Raw genomic sequence first — 22,092 nt, forward strand, 5'->3', positions numbered from 1 at the left:
CTGTCCTGCCTTTGGACTTCCACCTAACTAAGAGACCCCAGGATTCAAAGCTAAACTCATTCACTGGATGTTGTTAGAATAATAATAAACCCCAAGCATTTTATCTGTCTAAAAATGAAGCTTTAGATCTGACCTGGAGATGAGTGCTTTATGGAACTTTGGTTCTGAAGCCTGGGAGGTTTTTTCCCTTGATCAGTGGAGAGCAGTTCCTGGCATATGAAAGTGTGAAGGCTGAGAGAGACCAGGGAAGAGCTTTAACTGTGAGGTGATTTGTTCAGTCACAAATTGTAACAAAAAGAAAAAAATAGCAAACACATAGGAAGGTGCATTTGTGTGAAACAGCCAGGAGAAGGCCAGTCCCTGAGAGAGAGAGAGGAAGAGAATGCTTCTTTTAATGTAAAAAGAGATTCTCTCTCTTATTCTTCTGAATCCACGAAGACCTTTGAAATAGTTAGGACTAGCTGGAGGTTATTATTGGATTAAGATCTCCTACTGTTAAAGAATATCTTGTATACTAAACACTGAAAGGAACAGCGGGAGAGCAATTCCTCAACTGCTGTGGATAGTCTTATTTCTTTATGGCCAAATCACGGTTCAAGTCAGCCCAAGTTTGTGTATTTGCACCTGTGATTTGTGATGGATGCCAAAGTGTTTCCATGGTACTTAATAGTCTCTGAAGATGTCAGGTTACAACTCAAGACGTGCTGGAATCAGATGCTAGAGAATGCTTATAAAGATCAGATGCAATAAATGGTTACATATTTTTACACATTTCAAGGACATTGAAATCTGTCATTTTTAATTGGTTTTTATTTTAAGTGAAAACAGCTTCTCTGCAAAGATGTCAGAGGAAGGAAGGATAGAGGCAAGGAATAATGCACTTCAGACATGCAGGAAGTGTGTGCTGCTGGAAGTCTCTTCTCCATTTAAAACTTTTAGCCACTAATGCAGTGAATTTGTTAGTTTTCATTGGACTTTAGTTGACCTCCTCTGTTTCCTGACCAGAGCACCCAGGCTCCAGCATCTCACTAGTATTTAATTTATTATAAGAGTATTAGGTTAAATAGTAAGTTAAATAGACATTTGGTGCTGTCATAGAATCACCTTCAGTTTTTCCAGTGAACAGCAGGAGTAATTCTATGGAAGACAATGGAGTTACTCCAGGCTCACACTCTTGTAAATAAGAACAGAATCAGACCCAAGGAATCCCGCGACGCAAAACCCTGAGCTCCTGAAGCTGTATTTTACTCACTAATAGCCCCTCTAATAGACCAAACATCAGCTCTGAGAGGAGTCAAGGATGTTTGTCACGCTGGACTTCAAAGGTGGGAGATGTAAAGAAAGAAGCGAAAGGCTCTTGTATGGAGACAGAGGACCACTCCTCTAGGATTTTTTTGATGGCTTGTGCATGTGTAGTAAATCCTTGTTTTATAATGAAGTTCTTATATTCCTAAATGTGGGGGATCTTGATGGAGGGTTTTTTTTTTAAATTCCTATGAAAACGTTTCTGCAATAGAGTGGTGTTGCTGAGTGAACTCCGCTCTTTGAATCATCTCATGGAGGGATCCCTCAGTGATGTCCCAAGGGAGCACTGGCAAAGAATGTAACAGTTCCTGATTCCACAGAGCAGGCTGGAAGAGATTCTGGGGTGTTGTGAACTCCAGAGAAGAGTTTATATTGCTCCCCTTGAGGCCCAGCTCTGAGCTTATTGGGAACCTATCAAAAATCAAAGGATCTGGGGCATTGGGCTTTTGGATGCAAAAGACTAGCCCTGGGTGGATATAAGGGTGATCTTTAGTTCCTCTGTGATCTTTAGGTCCAAACCTTGGCCCACATTTGGTCCATCCTCTCAAGGAAAAGGACTAGAAATTTAGCTTTAAAAGAATGAAAGCTAAGATACTCTTAGGCCTTGTGTGCATGGAATAACTTTAGGGCTTTTTTGGGGGGGGTGGAGGGGGAGAGGACTACCATGCGTGCGCGCAACACACACACATACACCCACTATTTTTTTTTTAATTCTCTGGCATTGTATCCCACACTTATTATTCTGCTTTGGAAGTGAAATACCACTATTCCAGAATGAGTTTTTCAGTGTAAGGTTCCTGTGGACACAGCAGTATTTTGGATTAACTGTTTCACTTCAGGCAGTCCTCCCACTGCTGTCGAAACTGCATAGCTTCACATCTGGACTGTGTGCCCTCTTGTGTGCCCTCTACTGCTTTGGGGTCGTTTGAATGGGTGTCATCTTTTCTTTTAAATGCTAGCACTCAGGCAAGTGCATGCCTTTGCAATTCCTGTCTGTGGTGGAGCTGCATACCCAATATAGCAGCCATGCCCTGTGCTTCTTCGTTCTCCCATCTGGCAGTTCTGGACTTCCTTGCCTTCTGGCGAGAATAGATCATCCAGGCCCATCCGAACAGCAGTCACTAGATGCAAGGAAAAACAAATGGAGGAGAAAGGGTAGTCCTGGGACACAGGCCAGTGCTGCTACAAAACAAAGGAGCTCTGGCAAGAGACAAGAACGGGACCTCCGGTAATGCTCCCATTATCTGTCCATACTATGAGGAGCTGGACTGGATTTTTGCAAGGGAGATCACCACCAAACCCCAGCATGGGGAGGAAGGCCTTGGATGGCACTGTAACAACTGCCAAAGGCACCCAAGTGACCACAGATGGCATCAACAAAGCAGTGTACAGACTCCTTCACTATAGTTATTCTGCATTAGTTCTAGCAGTAAAACATATTCAGAAAAATCTTTCGCACGTAGACAAGGCATCAAATTTCTAGTTCCCCCAAATTTGAAGGCGCTTTCAGCCCCAGGCTTCATAGACCTAACCCTAAAGCCTGGCTCAGCTCAGTGATTCCCAGTGTTTGCCAGGCAGTTTTGCAGTTCCTGAAACTGGAGGCTGAGGAAGTCATAACACATTCACGAGACTCTGGCCCAAGGAAAATAGTTTATTGCTGTTGAGCTAATTAGTTACTGATTAAAAGTCAGTTACTAAGAAAAGTCTCATAAAGCAGAACTCTTGTTCTCAGACCTGGAGAACAGCACATTGTTTTTAGATCACATCCTTTTAAAACCTTCAATATCTGGCTTAAGGAAACCTCCTGGATAGAGCCCCTAGCCTCCTTTTATCCCTGGTGGGATTTCAGGGCTTGACAGGGTGCTTTGGGGATTGCTTGCAGTAGGGCCAGAACACTTCCTTCTCCTAGTTCCATCCAAAAATCTGTTACCACATCCTTGATCTGAGCACCCTGGAAGGAGCTTTAAGGGGACTGTCTCTGCCTTTCCTTTCCCCATCTGAGGGTGTTGTGGTGTTTACATAATATACCTGCTGTATGCAGCGTTCTTCACACTTATTACATTTGATTGTAGGCCATGCACATAGAAATTTCTTTTCTCAAACACATCACTGGGAAGGAAGGTCTTGGGTTGAAAGCCCTGTATTGGGAGTCAGGAGAGCTGGGTTCAGTTCCTGCCACAGACTTTCTTTGTGTGAACTTAGGGGTTGTCCATTAATCACATAACACATTTTCGGTGACTTTTTTTAAGATCCACCCACCCCCTTGTAATGCTGGAACAAACACACAGATTAAGGACCCCTAATGAGTTATGTAATTTATGGACGGCCCCATGTGCAAGTCACTGAATCTCTCTGTGCTCTCAGCTCCCCATCTCCTCCAGCCTTTGTCTGTCCTGTTTAGATCTCTGCCTATGTGTTTGAAAAGTGGGTCTGCAGTCTGGGTTGGGCTCTCCCAGGCACTACTGTGATATAATAATAGGAGGCTGCTGTTAACATCTTGAAGACAGGCTGAATCCAGCCAGCCAGAATGGCTAACTCTGACTTGATTGCTAAGCTTAGAGTGCATTATAAAAACATTTAAAATTCAGAGTACCTAGCGTTCCTATCTGATGCGTGCGAGATTTCTTTTGCTGTGTGCTGACTTACCTCGCTACATGTTTTCTCACCTCATTGTTGCCTGCCCTGAAACCTTCCCGGATGAGCTGGTCACCAAGAAAAAGTTGGCAGGAGACCGTTTAGCAACAGCTCAAATATTATGTGACCACATTTTGCATGAGTCAAGAATATTTTCATGCTCCGATGGTGTCACACACATTTAAACCCACTCATACACACCCAGACAGACACCTGTATGCACACAGATACTTACGTTCAAGCCCATGCACTGATTCACAGACAGCCACCATGTACTGCACATGCATACATCTACTTTTGGAAATTCAGATGCAGTCACTCACACATATAGCTGCACATTGCACATACACCTGAAGAGTACATGCTCACATCTGTAAAGCTGAGATAAACCTGTGTGGGGAGGGGAGAGAGAATGCCCCATAATAGTTTAGTGACTGCATGTCTTTGTGCTGCTGAGCACTGCAAATTCAGGCCCCTTTCTTCCATTACACATCCTGCAGTACAGTAACCATTCAGAAGAGGAATTCTCTGACTTTTAGGAACCATCATAGAGTTAACCGGGCTGCAGAATCATCGCTTGAGCAATATGCAATCGTTCAGAGTCTAGCTAGAACCTCTCTAAGCTGTCACTTCTCAGATGAGCTGAAGACAGGTTGCACTTCAGCACAAACAGTTTTAATATAGGGCAATATCAGCATTCCTGAGAGGTGCAGCCGAGTTCATTGCATGTGACAGGGCAGCTCAGAATGGTAAACAGGATTGAAACCCTCCTGAGTCAGTGTGCTTCGTATTTATTTGCTGATTTGTTTCCCTTGCTAAGGAGCAGAGCCAGAAATGGATGACTGCCTAGAGATGCTGAAAGATGAGGAGGAAGCCCTGTGGGAGAATGTAGAGTGCAATCGGCACATGCTGAGCCGGTACATCAATCCAGCCAAGTTGACCCCGTATCTGCGTCAGTGTAAAGTCATCGACGAGCAAGATGAGGATGAGGTGCTCAACTCGCATATGCTGCTCTCCAAAATTAACCGAGCAGGTAATTCTTTCCTGAACGGCCAAGACTGCACCAGTTTATGAGCTGCATTGCCTGGGTTGGGTTGACCTGACCCCAGCATTGAATTAAAATCTATGAAGGGCTCTCTGTTCCCTTTCAGTTAGATTTTTGGGGGGAAATCTGATGTTCACGAAAATGAACTGCTGTTTGGTAATAGTGACTATAGCCAAGCCTGTGTTGTACAGAATGATGCTCACCAAGTTTTCATTCCTACATTTGCCAGTACATTTCAGTTATGATAGGCAGCAACCACTGCTCTTTCATGCCTGATGCCCAGATATCTCTGTCAATCAGGGCTGGTCAGCAGCACCCCTTTGATTTGAGCATCACTTTTGGTGGAAAGGTTTGCAATTCTGGCATTTCAGTACTGTACAGTGTGGGCTGCGTTGAATGCCACTGTCTTTCGAAGGCTCAAATCCAAAAGCTACCTTCCCTACCCTATTCCTTCAGAGTAACAGCCCGCACAAACCTGGAGAATACATGGCATAGCTTCATGAGATCAGCTGCGCGCAGTGTGACAAGACTGGCTTTTCCACAGTGTATTTATGTGCCAGCGACTGTTAAATCTGGAGCAGGCTTGGCCTCAGGGTTACAATATCTGATTATCCTATTCTCAGTACTCCTGTGTCCTCTCTCATTGCACTATTGTTGGGTTGTCCCTAGGCCGACTGCTGGACATCCTTCATACCAAGGGTCAAAGGGGCTATGTAGTTTTCTTAGAGAGCCTGGAGTTTTACTATCCTGAACTCTACAAACTGGTGACGGGGAAGGAGCCCACACGGAGATTTTCTACCATTGTCGGTGAGTAGGATCAGTCCCTGAGGAAATAAGGGCTGGAGTCAAGACACGAGATAAGACTGATTTTTTTTTTTCAGATGAGAAGTGTTAATGAGGCGTAGTGACGGGTAGTAGCTCATTCCCACTTCTCACTCTCTGGTCTGGTACGGCCTAGCATTGACTAAGCTGTTGGTGAAAGCAACACCCCGGTTGTTGGAGTGAAGCTGAAGAGCTTCAGTAGGAGTGCTACCCAGTCTGCCTCCGTTTCTAGAATGGCAGTCATTACAAGGTGCCTCACGGAAAGACATTAGGGACCAGAATCTCATCTCAGTTACACTGGTGTGAGTCTGGGGTAGCTCTGTTGAAATAGACAGAGGTACTCTGGATTTGCACCAGGATAGCTGAGATCCAATGGGTGTACATGAACCTGCTCCACCAAGTCCAAAAACAGGTGCATGGATATGTGTGTATTCACCATTGTAGTATATATGTCTGTGTATTAGAATGTGTGTGAAGACTGAGTAGATGAGTTTGAGTGTACATATGCAGTTACATATGCTGTCTGTGTGTACTCTGAACATGTGCATGCATGAATATAAATATACGCATGTGTCTGTGTATAGTGACTCTATATATGATGGGGTGCATATATGTATGATTGTATTGTCTATGTATGGTATTTGTGTATCTGCTAGTGAGTTTGACTGTGTCTGTATATTTCATTGTGTGTGTGTGTGTGTGCATGTGCATTTGTTTGTTCCCCACCTGTGCTGTCCCAACTTTGCCTGAACCCACATTATTAACCTGCTCCAGAGCAGTGCCATGGATCTTGGAGCTGATGGGCTGTTTGATTCTTTTCAGTGGAGGAGGGACATGAGGGTCTCACCCATTTCCTAATGAACGAAATCATTAAGCTACAGCAGCAGGTGAAGACAAAGGATGTGCAGCGCTGTGAACTCTTGGCCAAGTCCCGCCAGCTGGAGGATGACAGGAAGCAGCTGAAATTGAACAATATAGAGTTGCTGACCTTCCAGGAGAGATACAACAAGATGAAGGAGGAAAGGAACAACTACAACGACGAGTTGATCAAGGTGAAGGATGAGAACTACAACTTGGCCATGAGATACGCCCAGCTGAGCGAAGAGAAGAACATGGCTGTGATGAGGAGCCGGGACCTCCAGCTAGAGGTAAAAGAGATGCTTTGGATTGGTTTGGGTATAAATCACAGGTGGAGCATGAAGTGTGGCAATTGGCTCAGTGGTATTTTCAATTACGCTAAAGGTGTGTAGAACTCGTACTTGCTTTGCTTATCCAGGTTAGAGGCTCACGGCATAATGAAATGTTAAGCGGAGATGATGTGTATTAGTGTAAGATTCCCTCTGAGGGATGGGACTTCCCAGCCTATGGAGAAAGGAAAAACATTGTTTTTTCAGCGTCAATAATATATTGGGGCAGTTACCCAAGTATGCACTAAAGTTTCATGGTGGATTATCCAAGAGTTCCAGCATACCACTGTATTGACCTGTTGGGAATTAACCACCCCAAGAGCATGAAGTCCATGTTTTGTGTGCACTCAACTAGAGGTGAGGATGTATTTAGAGAAGCATATACAGAGGCTTGATGTATTTTGGAGAATCTTTTTTTTTCCCTGTGCCTCTTTCTGCTTTTCATTGGTTCCTGGGGTGTCCTAGATTGACCAGCTGAAGCATCGGTTGAATAAGATGGAGGAGGAATGCAAGCTGGAGAGGAACCAGTCACTGAAGCTGAAGAATGACATTGAAAATCGACCCAAGAAGGAACAGGTTCTGGAATTGGAGCGGGAGAATGAGATCATGAAGACCAAAATCCAAGAGTTACAATCTATCATTCAGGTAAGCCAGAGGAGGAATTACGCCCCATCCTCTTACTCTCTGCCTTGAAATCAGTACACACGCCCATTATACTGGTGGGAAATGTGGGGGGAAGCTGTGCCCCCAAAACTATAATGAACCCAATCACAAAGTTTGCAAAAACCAAAAGGTTGCACAGCCCCCAACTTTCTACAGATTACCCCATATAAAACAGATGCACAAGCAAAAGGGCTGGATCCTGCAAGGTGCTGAGTGTCTGCTATGAAGTGCTGAGCCCTCTCGATTCCTATTAAAATCAATGAGCCAAATCCTGGCTCTGCTGGAGTTGTTTTGCCCCAGCTCACCAATGCAAAACCACTTTAACTAGCTCCCCTAGATACTCCTGGTGTAGGGTCTGCACAGCCAGTCCTATGTCATCACCCATGCTGGAGTAAGGGATTTGACTGGGGAAAGGAGGCCTGGTCAGAATGTTTCTGCGCTCCAGAAGTCACAAGCTACTGAGACGACCTCCTTGTGGGTTATTGCAGAAAACTGCTCTAACTTGCATTGGGGGCTTCACCAAGGGTGGCCAGCTCCAGGTAAGGGAAGGGCATAAAGGAGGGCACAGCCACCTTAGCCCTCCTTTTCAGGTGATGTGCTAAGCAGGGCTGGGCCAGACCCCAGCATCTATCTCAATGTGCGGGCGCTCAGCACCTTGCAGGAACAGACTTTCCTTTTTAGAATGACACCTTTTAAAGATTCTCAACTCATTCTTATGCCAGAGCACAACTGTAGCCTCTCTGGCAGTGCCTAAAAAGTTTTAGGGCTTGCCTACCCATAAACCGCTACACCACTATAGTGCTTCCGGGAAGACACTACCTGTGCTATTTAGGCACTCCACCTCCCAGGGGAGGCAGCAGGTAGGTCGATGGGAGAATTCCCCCGTCGACCTAGCTCAGTTTCCACTGGGGATTAGGTCAGTTTAACTGTGTCGCTCAGGGGTGTGGATTTTTCACACCCCCTGAGCGACGTAGTTATACCAACCTAATTTCCTAGTATAGAACAGGCCTTAGTTTTCTACAAGGTGAAGCTCAAATCTTAAAAAAGGTATAATATCTAAACTTACTTTGAGACGTAGTCTAATCTGAAGACTCGTATGCTGTTAAAAATTAACATGATGATTACTATGACGCACAAGGAAATAATGAAATAATCACCAAAAAATAACTACCTAAAAATGGGAACAAAACACTCCCAAAATAACAAAAAGCCAACTTATTTTAGAAATACTTATTTTATTCAGTAATCAAAATGTCAGCGGACTCTCCAACTTAGTATAAGTATTTTTAAAATAAATTTGCATTTTCTTGCTTAAGTTTTTTGTCTTTGATTCCCGGTTTATGTGGTTATTTTTGGCCGCAATTTATTTCTCCCCCAGTCATCTTGTTAATTTTAATTCCTAACGGGGAAAAGAAAGTTTCTGGACATTGTAGAAAATGAAGTATTAGTTCTAGGCAGGGGCATTGGTAACTCTAGGCATGTGTTTAATATTCATTAAGCATAGTCATGCAAAGTCTGCATGTTTTAAAAATTCCTCTGCATGTTTTCTTGGGCCCTGCTCCTTGGCAAAGGGCAAACTCTGTGCTCAGTGGGCTGATTAATAGAGAGAGGTTTTGAATGCAGGGCCTGGAGTAAAGGAGCGGCTGCTTATTGTCGCTGCATCCAAAATGTATCAAATTATATCAGATCCAATAAAAATAACCCCTTCTCCACAGCCATTCTGACAGTGAGCTGGGCTTTGTTCAGCTTTCAAAACATTAACAAATATCCCTCCCTTCTCCTACTTTCACACTGCAATCTCATTTTCTCTTCTTTTTCTTCAACTGTCTGTCTGTTTCTTTCTTCTCCGCATCCCTTTGTTTCTCTCTTTCTCTCTCCTCCTGTCCTATATCTTTAAACCTTGTCCCCTCAGGCTGGCAAACGTAGCTTGCCAGATTCGGACAAAGCCATCTTGGATATCTTGGAGCATGACCGTAAGGAGGCGCTAGAGGACCGCCAGGAGCTGGTCAACAAGATTTTTTATCTCCAGGAGGAGATCCGTCATGTGGAGGATCTGAGAGACAAGGTGAGAGAAAGACAGGACTGAAAGAATGGGATCAGATCTCTTTGAGGGATCTCTGATTGCGATGGCCAGTGATACCTGCAGGTGACTGCTGATGGGGAAGTGCAGTAGCAATTTGGTTCGGTCCTCACTTCCCATCGTCAGCTGTTCACATGAATCTGTCTAGGGTCATCCAGACAGGGCAGGTGCAATTCCTTCAAACCAATTATTTTTCATATAGACAACATTCACTGCTGTGGGAGTAATTTACAACAAGACCCCATCAGCATCAGCTTGGACTGCAGCAGTCTGAGCTTCCTCACAGCCATGCCTTTTCAGCACGGGGCTTCACTCTAGCCATATGTGTCTATGTCTTATGTAAGCAAATGTATAGATTAGTGCACACCTGGAGGTGAACAGGAATCTCCTCCATGCAGCAGGGTAGACCTCCCGATTACTTTGATGTACAGCGTGTATTGATTAGTCTGTGTCATTTGCAGTATCTTGAGGAGAAAGAAGACCTGGAATTAAAGTGCTCAACTCTGGGGAAAGACTGTGAGATGTACAAGCACCGTATGACCACTGTGATGATACAGCTCGAGGAGGTGGAGAAGGAGCGAGACCAGGTACGTCACATTTGAAGCGGGGGAAGTAACAATGAGAAATTGGATCTTCTCTTTCTTCTGTTTCTGCTGGAAGCCACCTCTGGGAATTGAGGGTAATTGGACCCAAAGTGTCACTACATTTGTTACATATAGTGGTTGCTATTAAAATAAGTAAACACTTGCTAGATAGTGGCATTTGCAATACTACTGTTATCTACTAGTCTAAGCATAGGGAGATTCTTCAAGGTTCTGTGGCAGCTGCCAGTGGGTGCTGACTTTTTAATGGCAACACAGTAGGCTGCTTATTAATGTCAAGGTTTTTGGTTAGCACTCTGCAACATTTGCTGCCAACTAAAAGTTGTCAGCCATCATCATCTTCATTAATCGTATTACTGTAGTGCACAGAGGTCCCAAACATTGTGCTAGGAGCTGTACAAACACACAGTAAGAGACAGTCCCTGTCCCAAAGACTGTGCAATCTAAATTAAGATGAGAACCCATGTGGCGCACACGGGTAAGCAGTGTTTTCCTTCCTCTGCAGGCATTTCGTTCCCGAGATGAGGCACAGACCCAGTACTCACAGTGCCTGATTGAGAAGGACAAGTACAGAAAGCAGATCCGGGAGCTGGAGGAGAAGAACGATGAACTTCGGATCGAGGCAGTCCGGAAGGAGGCTTGCATTGTTAACCTGGAGTGCAAACTCCGACGACTTTCTAAGGAGAACTGTCATGACCAGGTTGGGCCAGGGAGAACTAGCTGTGCTCTCTTCCCTTCATGGCTGTCTCAGTTACAGCATGATGTAGAGGAGGATGGGATTTTATTTTTATTCCCTCTGTGAGCAGCAATGCTAGCCTGAAGAAAGCAGTTGAGGGAAATTTCTCTTCTATTCAACTTCAATGGTGCGAGAAGCCCTCCAGGGCTAAGGGGTGGAACTTGGCTCTGCCACCCACATAGTCTCTCAGAGCCTGGCAGTTCACTTCTGCTGAGCCTTGACGCTAAATGGAAGAGGAGGAAATGTAGAGGGTGGATTGGTTGCATACTGGGGAAGGAAACTCCTAACAACTCTTTCTGAGGAGCTAGTTCTAATGAAGTTTGCAAATTGGTTATGGGCCATGAACTAATGCTAAAGACGAACAGAAATTTCTGTGAATTTCAGTTTCAGTCTCTAGTTTGAGACCTGAACCACAGTCTATTTGGTCGACAGACAGCGGCTGAACCACTTGAACTACAGGAATGTGGCCTGAACACCATGACAACTGAGCATGCAGGCCTCACTCGGTCTACAGGCAGCCCCGCCCGATGTACTAAAGGGAGGCCACCAGAAGTAGTGCTAAGCTTTTGGCAATAGCCTTCAGCAAAAGGTCACTAAAATCTCTCTTTTATCTCTAGAGTTTACCAAGGAATCTGCCGGTTACCATTATTTCCCAGACCTTTGGTGCTCCTGGCCCCAAAGCCAATGGTCAGGAAGCAGATGACTCCTCCACCTCTGAAGAGTCAGCAGAAGACAATAAATTCTTCCTCCTTGATCAGTCTCGACTTAAGAGAAGAATGAACCTGAAGGGAATCCAGGTGTGTCCCAATCTGAGGCCAGAACTGTGTAGTTCAGATGGGTTGTGGAGGAGATACAGTCAGGCTTTGTGGGGGGGAAAGCAATCAGGTTTCGCGGGACAATTGCTGCCCCCTTTTCCTCCTCCCCTATGTGCTCCATACTCGTGCTGCTCATTTATATTCTCACTGTGGCTTCAATAAAATGGATCTTTGCCTCTTTAATAGTAGTGAAAAAAGTACGTCTTGAAAATTGCTTTAATGCCCTAAGCCCAGTATGTGTGGAATGGCTGATGGAAAATGCAGCACTGATGGAAAAGCTGGCATAGTCTGGAAGGAACGATCGGACAGAGCCGCCCAGAGGGGGGGGGGCAAGTGGGACAATTTGCCCCGGGCCCCACAGGGGCCCCCATGAGAGTTTTTCAGGGCCCCTGGAGTGGGGTCCTTCACTCGCTCCGGGGGCCCCGGAAAACTCTCGTGGGGCCTGGGCCCCCGGAGCTTCTTCCGCTCCGGGTCTTCGACAGCGGGGGGGGTCCTTCCGCTCCGGGACCCGCCGCCGAAGTGCCCTGAAGACCCGCCGCCGAAGACCCCAGGCCCCCTGAATCCTCTGGGCGGCCCTGCGATCGGAAGAAATGAACAAAATCTGGAGCAAAATTAGCGAGCTAATTCAGAATGACATGAAGCATGTCCTACCCATTCAAATATAAGCGGCAGCATGACTGAGGTCCTTGACTTCCCTGACTACTGGGCTGACTGTGGCTGCCACTGCATTCATGAATTGTAAAAACCTACCATCTGAGATTGGTATAGAATGTCTGAGCTGCTCTTTCTCTGTGTCCCCATCTGAATTCTCTCTGTCTTTCCTAACCTTTCTGAGCCCCGGCTGTCTTTATTGCCAGGAGCAGTGGAGGTCCATTTTTTCCTTTTACCTGGCAAAGGGAGGCTTCTTGTATGAGCAGCCTGTTTAAACCAGTCACAAGAGACCCACTTCATCTTTTGTCATTCCCTCTGCAGAATATGGGAACTGCAGTGCATTTGGTGTTTAAATAACTCTTCTCCAGGCCCTGTTTGATGAGGGCACATAGGCTCTGCAATGTGACAAAGGGGAAGGAAGGGAGGTGTCTGTTTTACAGTGAATGTGACACATATCCTGAGTTTGGCTTGATTTCTGTCTTTTTTCTTTCAGCTACCACGAGCTAAATCCCCCATCAATACAAGCAAAGCATCAGATTTTCAAGGTCAGAGAGAGCACCAGTATCTCTATTGCCTGTCTCAGTCTGTCTCATCTAGTCCATCTGCATCAGTTTGTTCTAACAAACATGCCAACAGGGCGAACTCAGAACTAAACCCGAGAGACCTAAGCAGCAGTCTTCTTTTGCACTAAATGATGTTAATCATCATTTCAAATTGACGAGAGGCTGTCTGATCATTCTTTCCATCCATGGTCACTCTATAGACTGCTTTATCCTGTCCCATAGACAGTCTCAGCTTTCTAGCTACTTTTAACTGGCATCTTCTATCTGATTATAATTTTAAAAGGGTCAAAATTAGACCTACTTTAAAGATCATCATACCATTCTGAATATTGATGGAATCTTTGAGTAGGAAGGGCCCCTAATCTACTGGGTCATCTAAACAGTCCCCTTATCTGTTGGCAAGATGGAGTCCATTTTTTACTCTAATCCCCTGTTGATATTTATTTTTACATATCCATCAGTTAGCTGTAATCTCACCAAATTATCATGTGCGTCTTGGCTGTCTGCATTTTCCTAGTGCCCTGCATTTAACTAACAGACACTTAACAAAAAGAAATGGTTTGAGCCGGGAATATGTGCATTATTTGTTATGTGCAGGCAGCATGCGCAGCATTGTAGTGAGTAGAATGGTAGAAGGTAGAAGAAGAGATTGTCACTGTTCCATGGAGCCTACATGTTAAGCAGACAATCAGTAGAGTTCAGACACATAGTATGTTAAATGAGCAGATGGATTAATCTCCACCCATGGAGCACATGACCAGTTCCAGCTTTAACTCGTTTAAGTTTTTATATAAATAAGACATTTCTTTAATTGGTGGATTAATGTTCATGAACCTCATAGGAGAAACGTGTTTTAAAGAGGGGGTTGAATGAGGGGCAGAGTGCTCCCCGGAAGTGTGCACATTCCTGCTTTAGCGCATCTCCCAACAGGAAAGGGTGCTGGAATCAGAAGGCAAAGGAGAGCTTCCTCAATCTCCCATTCAGTAAAGAGAATGAAGGGGCAGACAGAAGATAAGCCCGAATGGGTGGAAAATCCTACATGTTGTTGGGAATGTGAGGAAGAATTTATACTGAAGTGGATCTAATATAAATATCTCTGGTGTCTATCTCCCTCTCTGCCTTTGCCTTTGTCTCTGTCATTTGTGAGCACAGCAGTCAGAGCACAGGATGAAGATGGGGCTGATGCCAGCAGCAGCCGCACAGACACCAGTTCCTCCAATCCTGTTTCCATCAATAACTCAGTCAGCAGCTGTGAAGTTGGCAAAATTGTAAGGAGCCTTCAGGTGCCCCTTGTTTGTCTGTGACCTTCCCTATAATGTGATTCAGAGCTCCCACAACCCAGCACTAGCAGCCCAGCTGCAATCAAACTCAGGGCCCTGTCACTAGCTCCCTAATCCTTTTTACCAGCATGTTATTAGAACCATGTTATTAACCTTTCCCAAAATCACATAACTGGCTTATGTTTATTTAAATATATTTCAACAGGACTTTACAGGGTATTTACACCCTCTCCGTATCTCATCTCTCCATTTAACACTTAGTGTAGGAGGTGGAGGCGTTTCTTCAAAGGCTGCTTTGTAATTGATTTTAGTGGAACATTTGAAATTCTATTGGAGTTTCTCATGCCCTTCATGTCCATAAGCAACAATGGGTCAGAGAAGGGGCGCAGCTAGCAGCTGGTAATTTCTGCACACACTAACCAATCCATTTCGGCAGTAGCCCCATAATCTCCCAAGGCAGACATGCCATTATACACAATGTGAGCACTGGCACAGCAGGTGTAGTTAGAGAGGATGATCTTGCAGAGTGTTAATAAAAGATCTGATGAAGAACAAAACACCTTGCCGGAGCACTGTAAGAAATGCTGCCCCCAGGAAATTAAAAACTACAGCCTAGACTAGCCAGTGGGGGACCCTCTGCCACTCATAATAAGCTCAGCTGCCTTTATAGGGATACCCTTTGGACTATTAGTCAGATACACTGATGAATTACACTGTCTTGATTACAGTGCAGTTTAGAATAGTTTATGAACTGGTGTTATTAGTTTATTTAGAATGAGCAGACATGTATTTTCCTTCTTTTTCTGTATCCTCTGGTACATGTATTCACAATGCAACATATGTCCCACTTAACAAGGCTAAAGCTAAAACTCTGCAGTGAATCAGCCACTTGCATTGCCACATAAGACCATATCATGTCTATACACAATGCGCGCGCGCACACACACACAACACACACACACACACAGAACAGTTGGAACATATAGACGTGTGCTCATGTGCATGGGACTCTGTGACCATGGAATGAGTTTGTCCTAGTCCATATTAGATGGAGACTAGCAGTAAAGCACCAGACCAAAACGCTGATGACTTTTCAAATGAGAAATGGATATGACACTTAACATGGATTTTCTTTCTTTCTTTTTAAAATAAAAGCAAACCCTGAGAAATCGCAACCACAGTATCATGTCCACCACTCCAGAACCTCCAGGAAATGACTCAATAGTCCGACGGTGCAAAGAAGATGCTCCTCATTGCAGGTGGGTAGCTGTGTTAGTGAAAGATGGGTAGAAAACGCTGTTAAGGCTAGAGAATTAACTGTGCCTCCTACCCCTTTTAGTCCATCCCAAGGGCACGCCTCAGGTGACTGGCCTGGCTTCTCACACCTCATTCTGGGTGGAACCCCGTGGTCCAGCCAGACTCAGACTGGATGCATGACTCCCTACCATGCTAATGACACAGGCCCAGCTTGGTTTTGGCCCCTGTAAGAATTTCCCTTGGGGAGCCTGTGACAAGCATACGTTTGCAGTGATACAGAAACAGCATCGTCAAACCAGTGCTTTCTTTATTCATTTTTCAAAGATGCAAAGTACATCGAACCCAGGGTTAAAACAATAAAAAGCCCCTACACGCATGGGTAGGATGGCCACTCACACATTCCTGGAGTAGCAGACATTCTGGTATTTCTGGGAACGGCATGGGCCTGCCCTCGCTGGCATGACCCTACCCCTCTTGTCGTGACCTCATGTGCATGGTGCGGGCCAGGTCACGCCGCATGGGGGTGCCATTTTGAAGAGCGTGCCACCCTGCCCCTGCTGGCGTGACTTCTCTCACACAGTGCATGCGACATCACACTGGCAGGGGCAGAGCAGTGCACTCTTCATTACGGCGTCTCTCGTCTGATACCGGGCAAAACGACGTGTGGTTTAGTCTCAGTACTGGACGGGGGACAAAGATTTAGAAAAGCAGGACTGTCTGGTTTAAAACCAGACAAATGGCCTGTTTATGCATGGCTATCATTACACCTTTGTAAATTCCCCTCAGCCCAGCTCTCTCCATCTCTGGCAGGGGGAAACAGACTGACCGTGCTGTAGTTTCTACTGTGTTTGCTAGCCTGATAGCTTTTCACTGATACACTGTGAGCAGCCTCTCCTGCCTCCCCCAACCCCCCCACCCTTTTCTAAGATCTTGAGGGTAGGGTCCCCCTTGATTCCAGGCTTTAACCTTGGGAAGAGTAATCCGTTCCAGTCTGGATGGAGCCAGTTAGGGGGTATTCCCCAACAAACCTTATCTGTGTCATTGTTTTACCAGTCCTTCTTGGTTACTTTAATTAAACTCCATAGGAAGTACCTTCATCATAACTGTCAAGGCTCCTTCCCCACTCTGAACTTTAGGATACAGATGTGGGGGCCTGCATGAAAACTTCTAAGCTTAACTACCAGCTGAGATCTGGTCCGCTGCCACCACTCCCAAATGGGCTAACTCCCTTCCCTGGGTAGCCTTGAGAGACTCTTCCACCAACTCCCTGGTGAACACAGATCCAACCCCTTGGATCTTAAAACAAGGAGAAATTAACCATCCCCCCTCCTTTCTCCCACCAACTCCTGATGGATCCAGATCCAACTCCCTTGGATCTAAAAACAAGGAAAAATCAATCAGGTTCTTAAAAAGAAGGCTTTTAATTAAAGAAAAAGGTAAAAATCATCTCTTAAAATCAGGATGGAAAATAACTTTACAGGGTAATCAAACTTAAAGAGACCAGAGGAACCACCTTCTAGCCTTAGGTTCAAAGTTACAGCAAACAGAGGTAAACACCCTAGCAAAAGGTACATTTACAAGTTGAGAAAACAAAGATAAAACTAACATGCCTTGCCTGGCTGTACTTACAAGTTTGAAATATGAGAGACTTGTTCAGAAAGATTTGGAGAGCATGGATTGATGTCTGGTCCCTCTTAGTCCTAAGAGCTCCCCCCCAAAACAAAGAGCACAAACAAAAGCCTCCCTCGCCCCACCAAGATTTGAAAGTATCTTGTCCCCTTATTGGTCCTTTGGGTCAGGTGTCAGCCAGGTTACCTGAGCTTCTTAACCCTTTACAGGTAAAAGGATTTTATAGTATTGTACACAGGAGGGCTGTTACCCTTCCCTTTATAGTTATGACAATAACCAAACATGCACAAGCCTGCACCATATTCCTAACAAATAGTACAGATACATCCCAGTTCATCATAACTGCTGATGTGCAGTTTAAGTTCAGACTTCCTTTAAAAAAAAAAGAAAGCAAAAGTCCTGGGACCTGATCTTGATATGTGTTTGTATTGGATTGTAGCACCCCAACTGCTATTATTGTTGTCACACCAAATATTGGTCTTTTATTAGGAAATGCAAAACACTGGTGTTCAGGACACACAGTGGACATTTTTTTAAACTTTATTTTTATTATTTTTATATAAAATATAAACATATAATGAAACAAAACATATATCAATGCATGCACAACATGGAAATACTATATAAATAACACAATTCAGTGTTTATTATTTGTAAAACCTGAAACAAACAAACCAACCAACCAACCAACACAAACCTGAGCCCAGAGAGGTCATGCAAGGCATGAATTTTTAAATGACTATCTAGATAAAGATACCTATGAACATAACCTATGAATATCGGGGACTAATACATACTGAACTGCTAACGAATGCAATAGTTTCATGTGTGACCAAATTTTTTCCAAGCATTTCTATTAACAGAGTCATTTTTTCCATTAATGCAGTAGCAAAGAGCTCACTAAACCAGTCTGTGTATGAGGGAGGAGTTGCAACTGGTTCCAACTCATCCAGCACTCCAAAAATCAGTGGACATTTTAAAAAGCAAGAAATACAGAAGTTAAGGTTCTTTCTAAAATGTTAACTTTGGTACATTGCACATATTTAGCATTTTTAGTTCTGTTTTTCTTCTTAAAATCTGGTGTATTACATTTTTGGTTGTTTCATTACATGTTTACTGTAAAATGTACAACATGTTACTGAAGGTACTTAATTTTTCAAATTTCCTGACTCTCTTTGGTTTAACTGTGCCCTCTTTAAGTTGTGCTGTTGTAGGGGCCAGAGGGTTGCATGTGATAGTTTTTTTTATAAAGACAAAGGAGAGAGAATAGGCAATTGCCTGTGCTTTGGTACCATTAACACATAAATGGTCCCAAAGAGGTTCTGAAGTTCACACCTCATTGAGGTAAATGGGCTGGAAGAGGAAGCAGAGTTCACATCTCTTTGAGACAGTTTTCAGCATGGTTGAGCAAAGAGGAGAGATCAGCCCATCTGTGTACAAAGTGTTGGCTGTGTGTCAGCATGTGAAAAAGATAGACGTTTAGGCCACTGAGTTGGGCTGCCCCAGTTTTTGGATGCCCAGGCTGAGTCAGCTTGGCTCTAGTTTTCAGAGGGACAGAGGCCTTGTGCATTTGAAGTCACTAGGAGCAGAGGGTTCAGCACTTGTTAAAATCAGAACCAACGTATCTCAACCTGGGCACCCACAATCAGTGGCCATTTTTGAAAATTTGTCTTAGTTTTTTCAAATGAAAACTTAAAATTTGCAGAGTGCAGTAAAAACTATAATGCCATCTTCAAATCATGGTATCTGCCATGTTTGCAAACCTTTGGACCCATGACAGTTCCAGACGGGGGGAGGGATAGCTCAGTGGTTTGAGCATTGGCCTGCTAAACCCAGCATTGTAAGTTCAATCCTTGAGGGGGCTACTTAGGGATCTGGGGCAAAAATCTGCCTGGGGATTGGTCCTGCTTTGAGCAGGGGGTTAGACTAGATGAGGTCCCTTCCAACCCAGATATTCTGTGTTAAAGTACTAGGGTTTTTTTGTTTGTTTTTGGAGCAGTGTGTGTGTGAGAGAGAGACTCTCGCATTTCCTTCATGCAAGCTGTCCCAGCAGCACATCCTGTTTCTGTCTGGCAAGACAGATGTGCATAGTGTCCAGCAGAGTAGAGGTGTAGCCTTTTTCTGCTGAGTCAAAAATCTTCACAGATGTCCCTGGAGCATGCTCAGAAGTAATTTTTCAATAGCTTACAACTTTGTGATTAGCCTGCCAAGCTTGTTCATTTCATGGACGTGCTCAAAAAAACAACAACAACAACAAAACCTATTTACACGCCAAGTTTTAGGTTTCACCGTTCAGCTGGTTTTGAGTTATTTGTGTGAAAATAAATTGAGGCCATTTCTTATAGTGGGGGAAAGTGGTTGGGTTTATTTCCCCCTGCAGCATCACATAATTAAAAACAAGTTGAATTGATTTTCTCCAAACTTTCTGCAAAAATTCCCCTTTCACCTTGGATCAAGTGGAGAAAATGTCAGCCTCAAAGGTAAGAATAAGGGGTTATCATTTAAACCAATTTGCAGCCTTTACTGCAGCATTTGCCATAACCAAGCTGCTCTAGATATTTAGCCAATTGGATCACACAGTTGACTGGACACAGTTGTAATAACTGGGCCTACAAATTTACCTTAATTGTGAGTTCAGTGGTGAAAAGTGAACAAAAGTTCATAAAATGTCACAATAACCTATAATAACAAATGTTGGGGAGAAAAGATGCAATAGGGAGACAGACCAAATTAATCTAAACAAAAGGGCCTACTAATATAATTCAAGGACTGTTAAGATCATGCCTGGTAAACAAGAGAAGTGTGGGACCGGAAATTAATGAACCAAAGTTGATGTGTTGGAAAATAGGCCTAATTGTTGGACAGAACAATGAGGGGATGGGCTATTCCTTCCATCATTCCCTTTTGGGGTCCTTAAGAGACTTTGGGGTGGCGGGGTAAGCTGGCTACCATAAAGCTCGCTGATTAAAAGACAGGAGATAGAGAAGGAGCAAGTCCCATCATCATGGTTACCTCCCCCACCATCTCCTGGGGACCCCCTTGACCTTTATCATCCTATCCTGAAAGATGTCCTAACTGGGCCAATAGAGAGGGACCAGATGACATCACCGTCTCCACTGACTCCAGTTAATGCCAAATACAAGCTGGGTGTGAGACTTTGTCATCTCCTGTGTGTCCTTTTCCTTCCCCCACCTTATTTCTTCTCTTTCCTCTCCTCTCCTTTTCCTTCTGTCTAATAAGGAAAGCCTATTACCAAAAAGGCGACTAATGCAATGCCCTAAATAGCCTGATGCTGGTACCAGTTTGCCAGGTCTCGGAGTGACTGATATGACCATGTGCTGGGCCTGTGTTTTTTGCAGCAGCGAGGCTGCAAGTCAGAGTCAACACCAGAGACGGAAGCTGCATTGTTTTTAATCTTGGCTGATCGTCTTCATGATGAGCAGCATCTTACTCCCTCCTCTAGAAGTCCCTGTGAAGCCACCTATTGTGGAGGAAGGTGCTGTTCGATCACTGTAAGGGAATCACAATCTGGCCCCTTATTTTTATTTTTAGTAAAGATGTCAGCAAGACCTGAAGTGGCTAGTATTTTGTCATGGCGCCTGATCCAACTTCCATTGAAGCGATGTATCTTACTGATTTCAAAGGGATTTGGATTGGACGATGGTTGTGGAGTTGGAGGTTCTGCACGGAGCCGGGTACACCCAGACATTCCTCTGATTTCACCAGACATTCCATTGTCAAAGGTCCCTCAGAAAGACCCGTGCCGCTGTTATAATACTGCAAGTGCACTTCAAAGGTATAACCAAAATAAATCATTTTTATTGCTCTACTTGAAGCCCGTCCCTTACATTTTGGACCCAGTGTGGAATAAAGCACATTGCAGTCTAAAGCAGGTATTATGCATGCACTGTATCAAAGTGTTCAAAAGAAGAACTGAAATAGTAAGTGCAGATCAACCAGTTCAGGCCACCAGAGACCACAGTTTCCTTCCACCTGTCAGAACCTTCATTACCTCTCTGTTAACAGTTCTTCCTTCTGAAACTTCCTGCTGCTTCCCACGCCTCTCTCTCCTCCACAGGCCTCTCTAGATAATGTTTCCTATGCAGCCTTCCTGTTTCTTCCCTGTGCCACATGTGTCTGTAAAGCTTAGTCTGTTGGCACTGTCCTGCTGTTTCACCTGCCACCTCCAACACCTTCCTCCATCACAGAGCTTCCTCTGTCAGAGCCTACCGATACCTGCTGAATTTTGAAAAGTGAAAGTCTCTCTCTCTCTTTGTTTTTAATTCCAGCCTGGCTGAGGAGGACAATGACAGCTTTTGCTATGATACTTTGGAACTAGATGGTAAGTAAGGGGAGGTTACCAGTCTGTAACCTTAACTCTGAGCCATGATCATGATTCCTTAACTCACCAGACTCAGATACTATCCACCAGCCCTTATGATCACATAAAGGTGTAACACCTCCTGGGTGTGGTGTTCTGTCCCATCTAATGGCACCGAGACCACTTAGGCCTGGTCTACACTGGGGAGGGGGATCGACTTAAGATACGCAACTTCAGCTACGAGAACAGCGTAGCTGAAGTCGACGTATCTTAGTTCGACTTACCTCCCGTCCTCACGGCGCGGGATCGATGGCCGCTGCTCCCCCGTTGACTCCGCTTCCGCCTCTCGCTGCGGTGGAGTTCCGGAGTCGACGGCAGAGCAATCGTGGATCGATTTATCGCGTCTACAACAGACGTACCCTTAGAGAGAGATTAATGACTCTGTTACAGCCTTCACTAACAGCCATGTGGCTTTTAGCTCATGCAGTAGAGGCTCATGCAT

At 44.6% G+C, this 22,092-nt stretch overlaps 1 protein-coding gene across 1 annotated transcript in view; it reads left to right on the top strand.

The window, feature by feature from the left end:
- Positions 1–22,092, top strand: part of CARD11 (caspase recruitment domain family member 11) — a 49,692-nt gene that overhangs the window by 9,490 nt on the left and 18,110 nt on the right. The window contains exons 3-14 of the mRNA XM_026650772.1: positions 4,760–4,972; positions 5,654–5,791; positions 6,629–6,954; positions 7,459–7,638; positions 9,569–9,721; positions 10,198–10,323; positions 10,844–11,038; positions 11,692–11,871; positions 13,034–13,085; positions 14,256–14,371; positions 15,539–15,642; positions 21,559–21,611. Coding sequence (XP_026506557.1) covers positions 4,760–4,972; positions 5,654–5,791; positions 6,629–6,954; positions 7,459–7,638; positions 9,569–9,721; positions 10,198–10,323; positions 10,844–11,038; positions 11,692–11,871; positions 13,034–13,085; positions 14,256–14,371; positions 15,539–15,642; positions 21,559–21,611 — 1,836 coding nt within the window. The remainder of the gene's footprint in view (positions 1–4,759; positions 4,973–5,653; positions 5,792–6,628; positions 6,955–7,458; positions 7,639–9,568; positions 9,722–10,197; positions 10,324–10,843; positions 11,039–11,691; positions 11,872–13,033; positions 13,086–14,255; positions 14,372–15,538; positions 15,643–21,558; positions 21,612–22,092) is intronic.

Source organism: Terrapene carolina, unplaced genomic scaffold (assembly GCF_002925995.2).
Source record: "Terrapene carolina triunguis isolate 2854851 unplaced genomic scaffold, T_m_triunguis-2.0 Scaffold93, whole genome shotgun sequence".
In the NCBI taxonomy this organism is placed as follows: domain Eukaryota; kingdom Metazoa; phylum Chordata; order Testudines; family Emydidae; genus Terrapene; species Terrapene triunguis.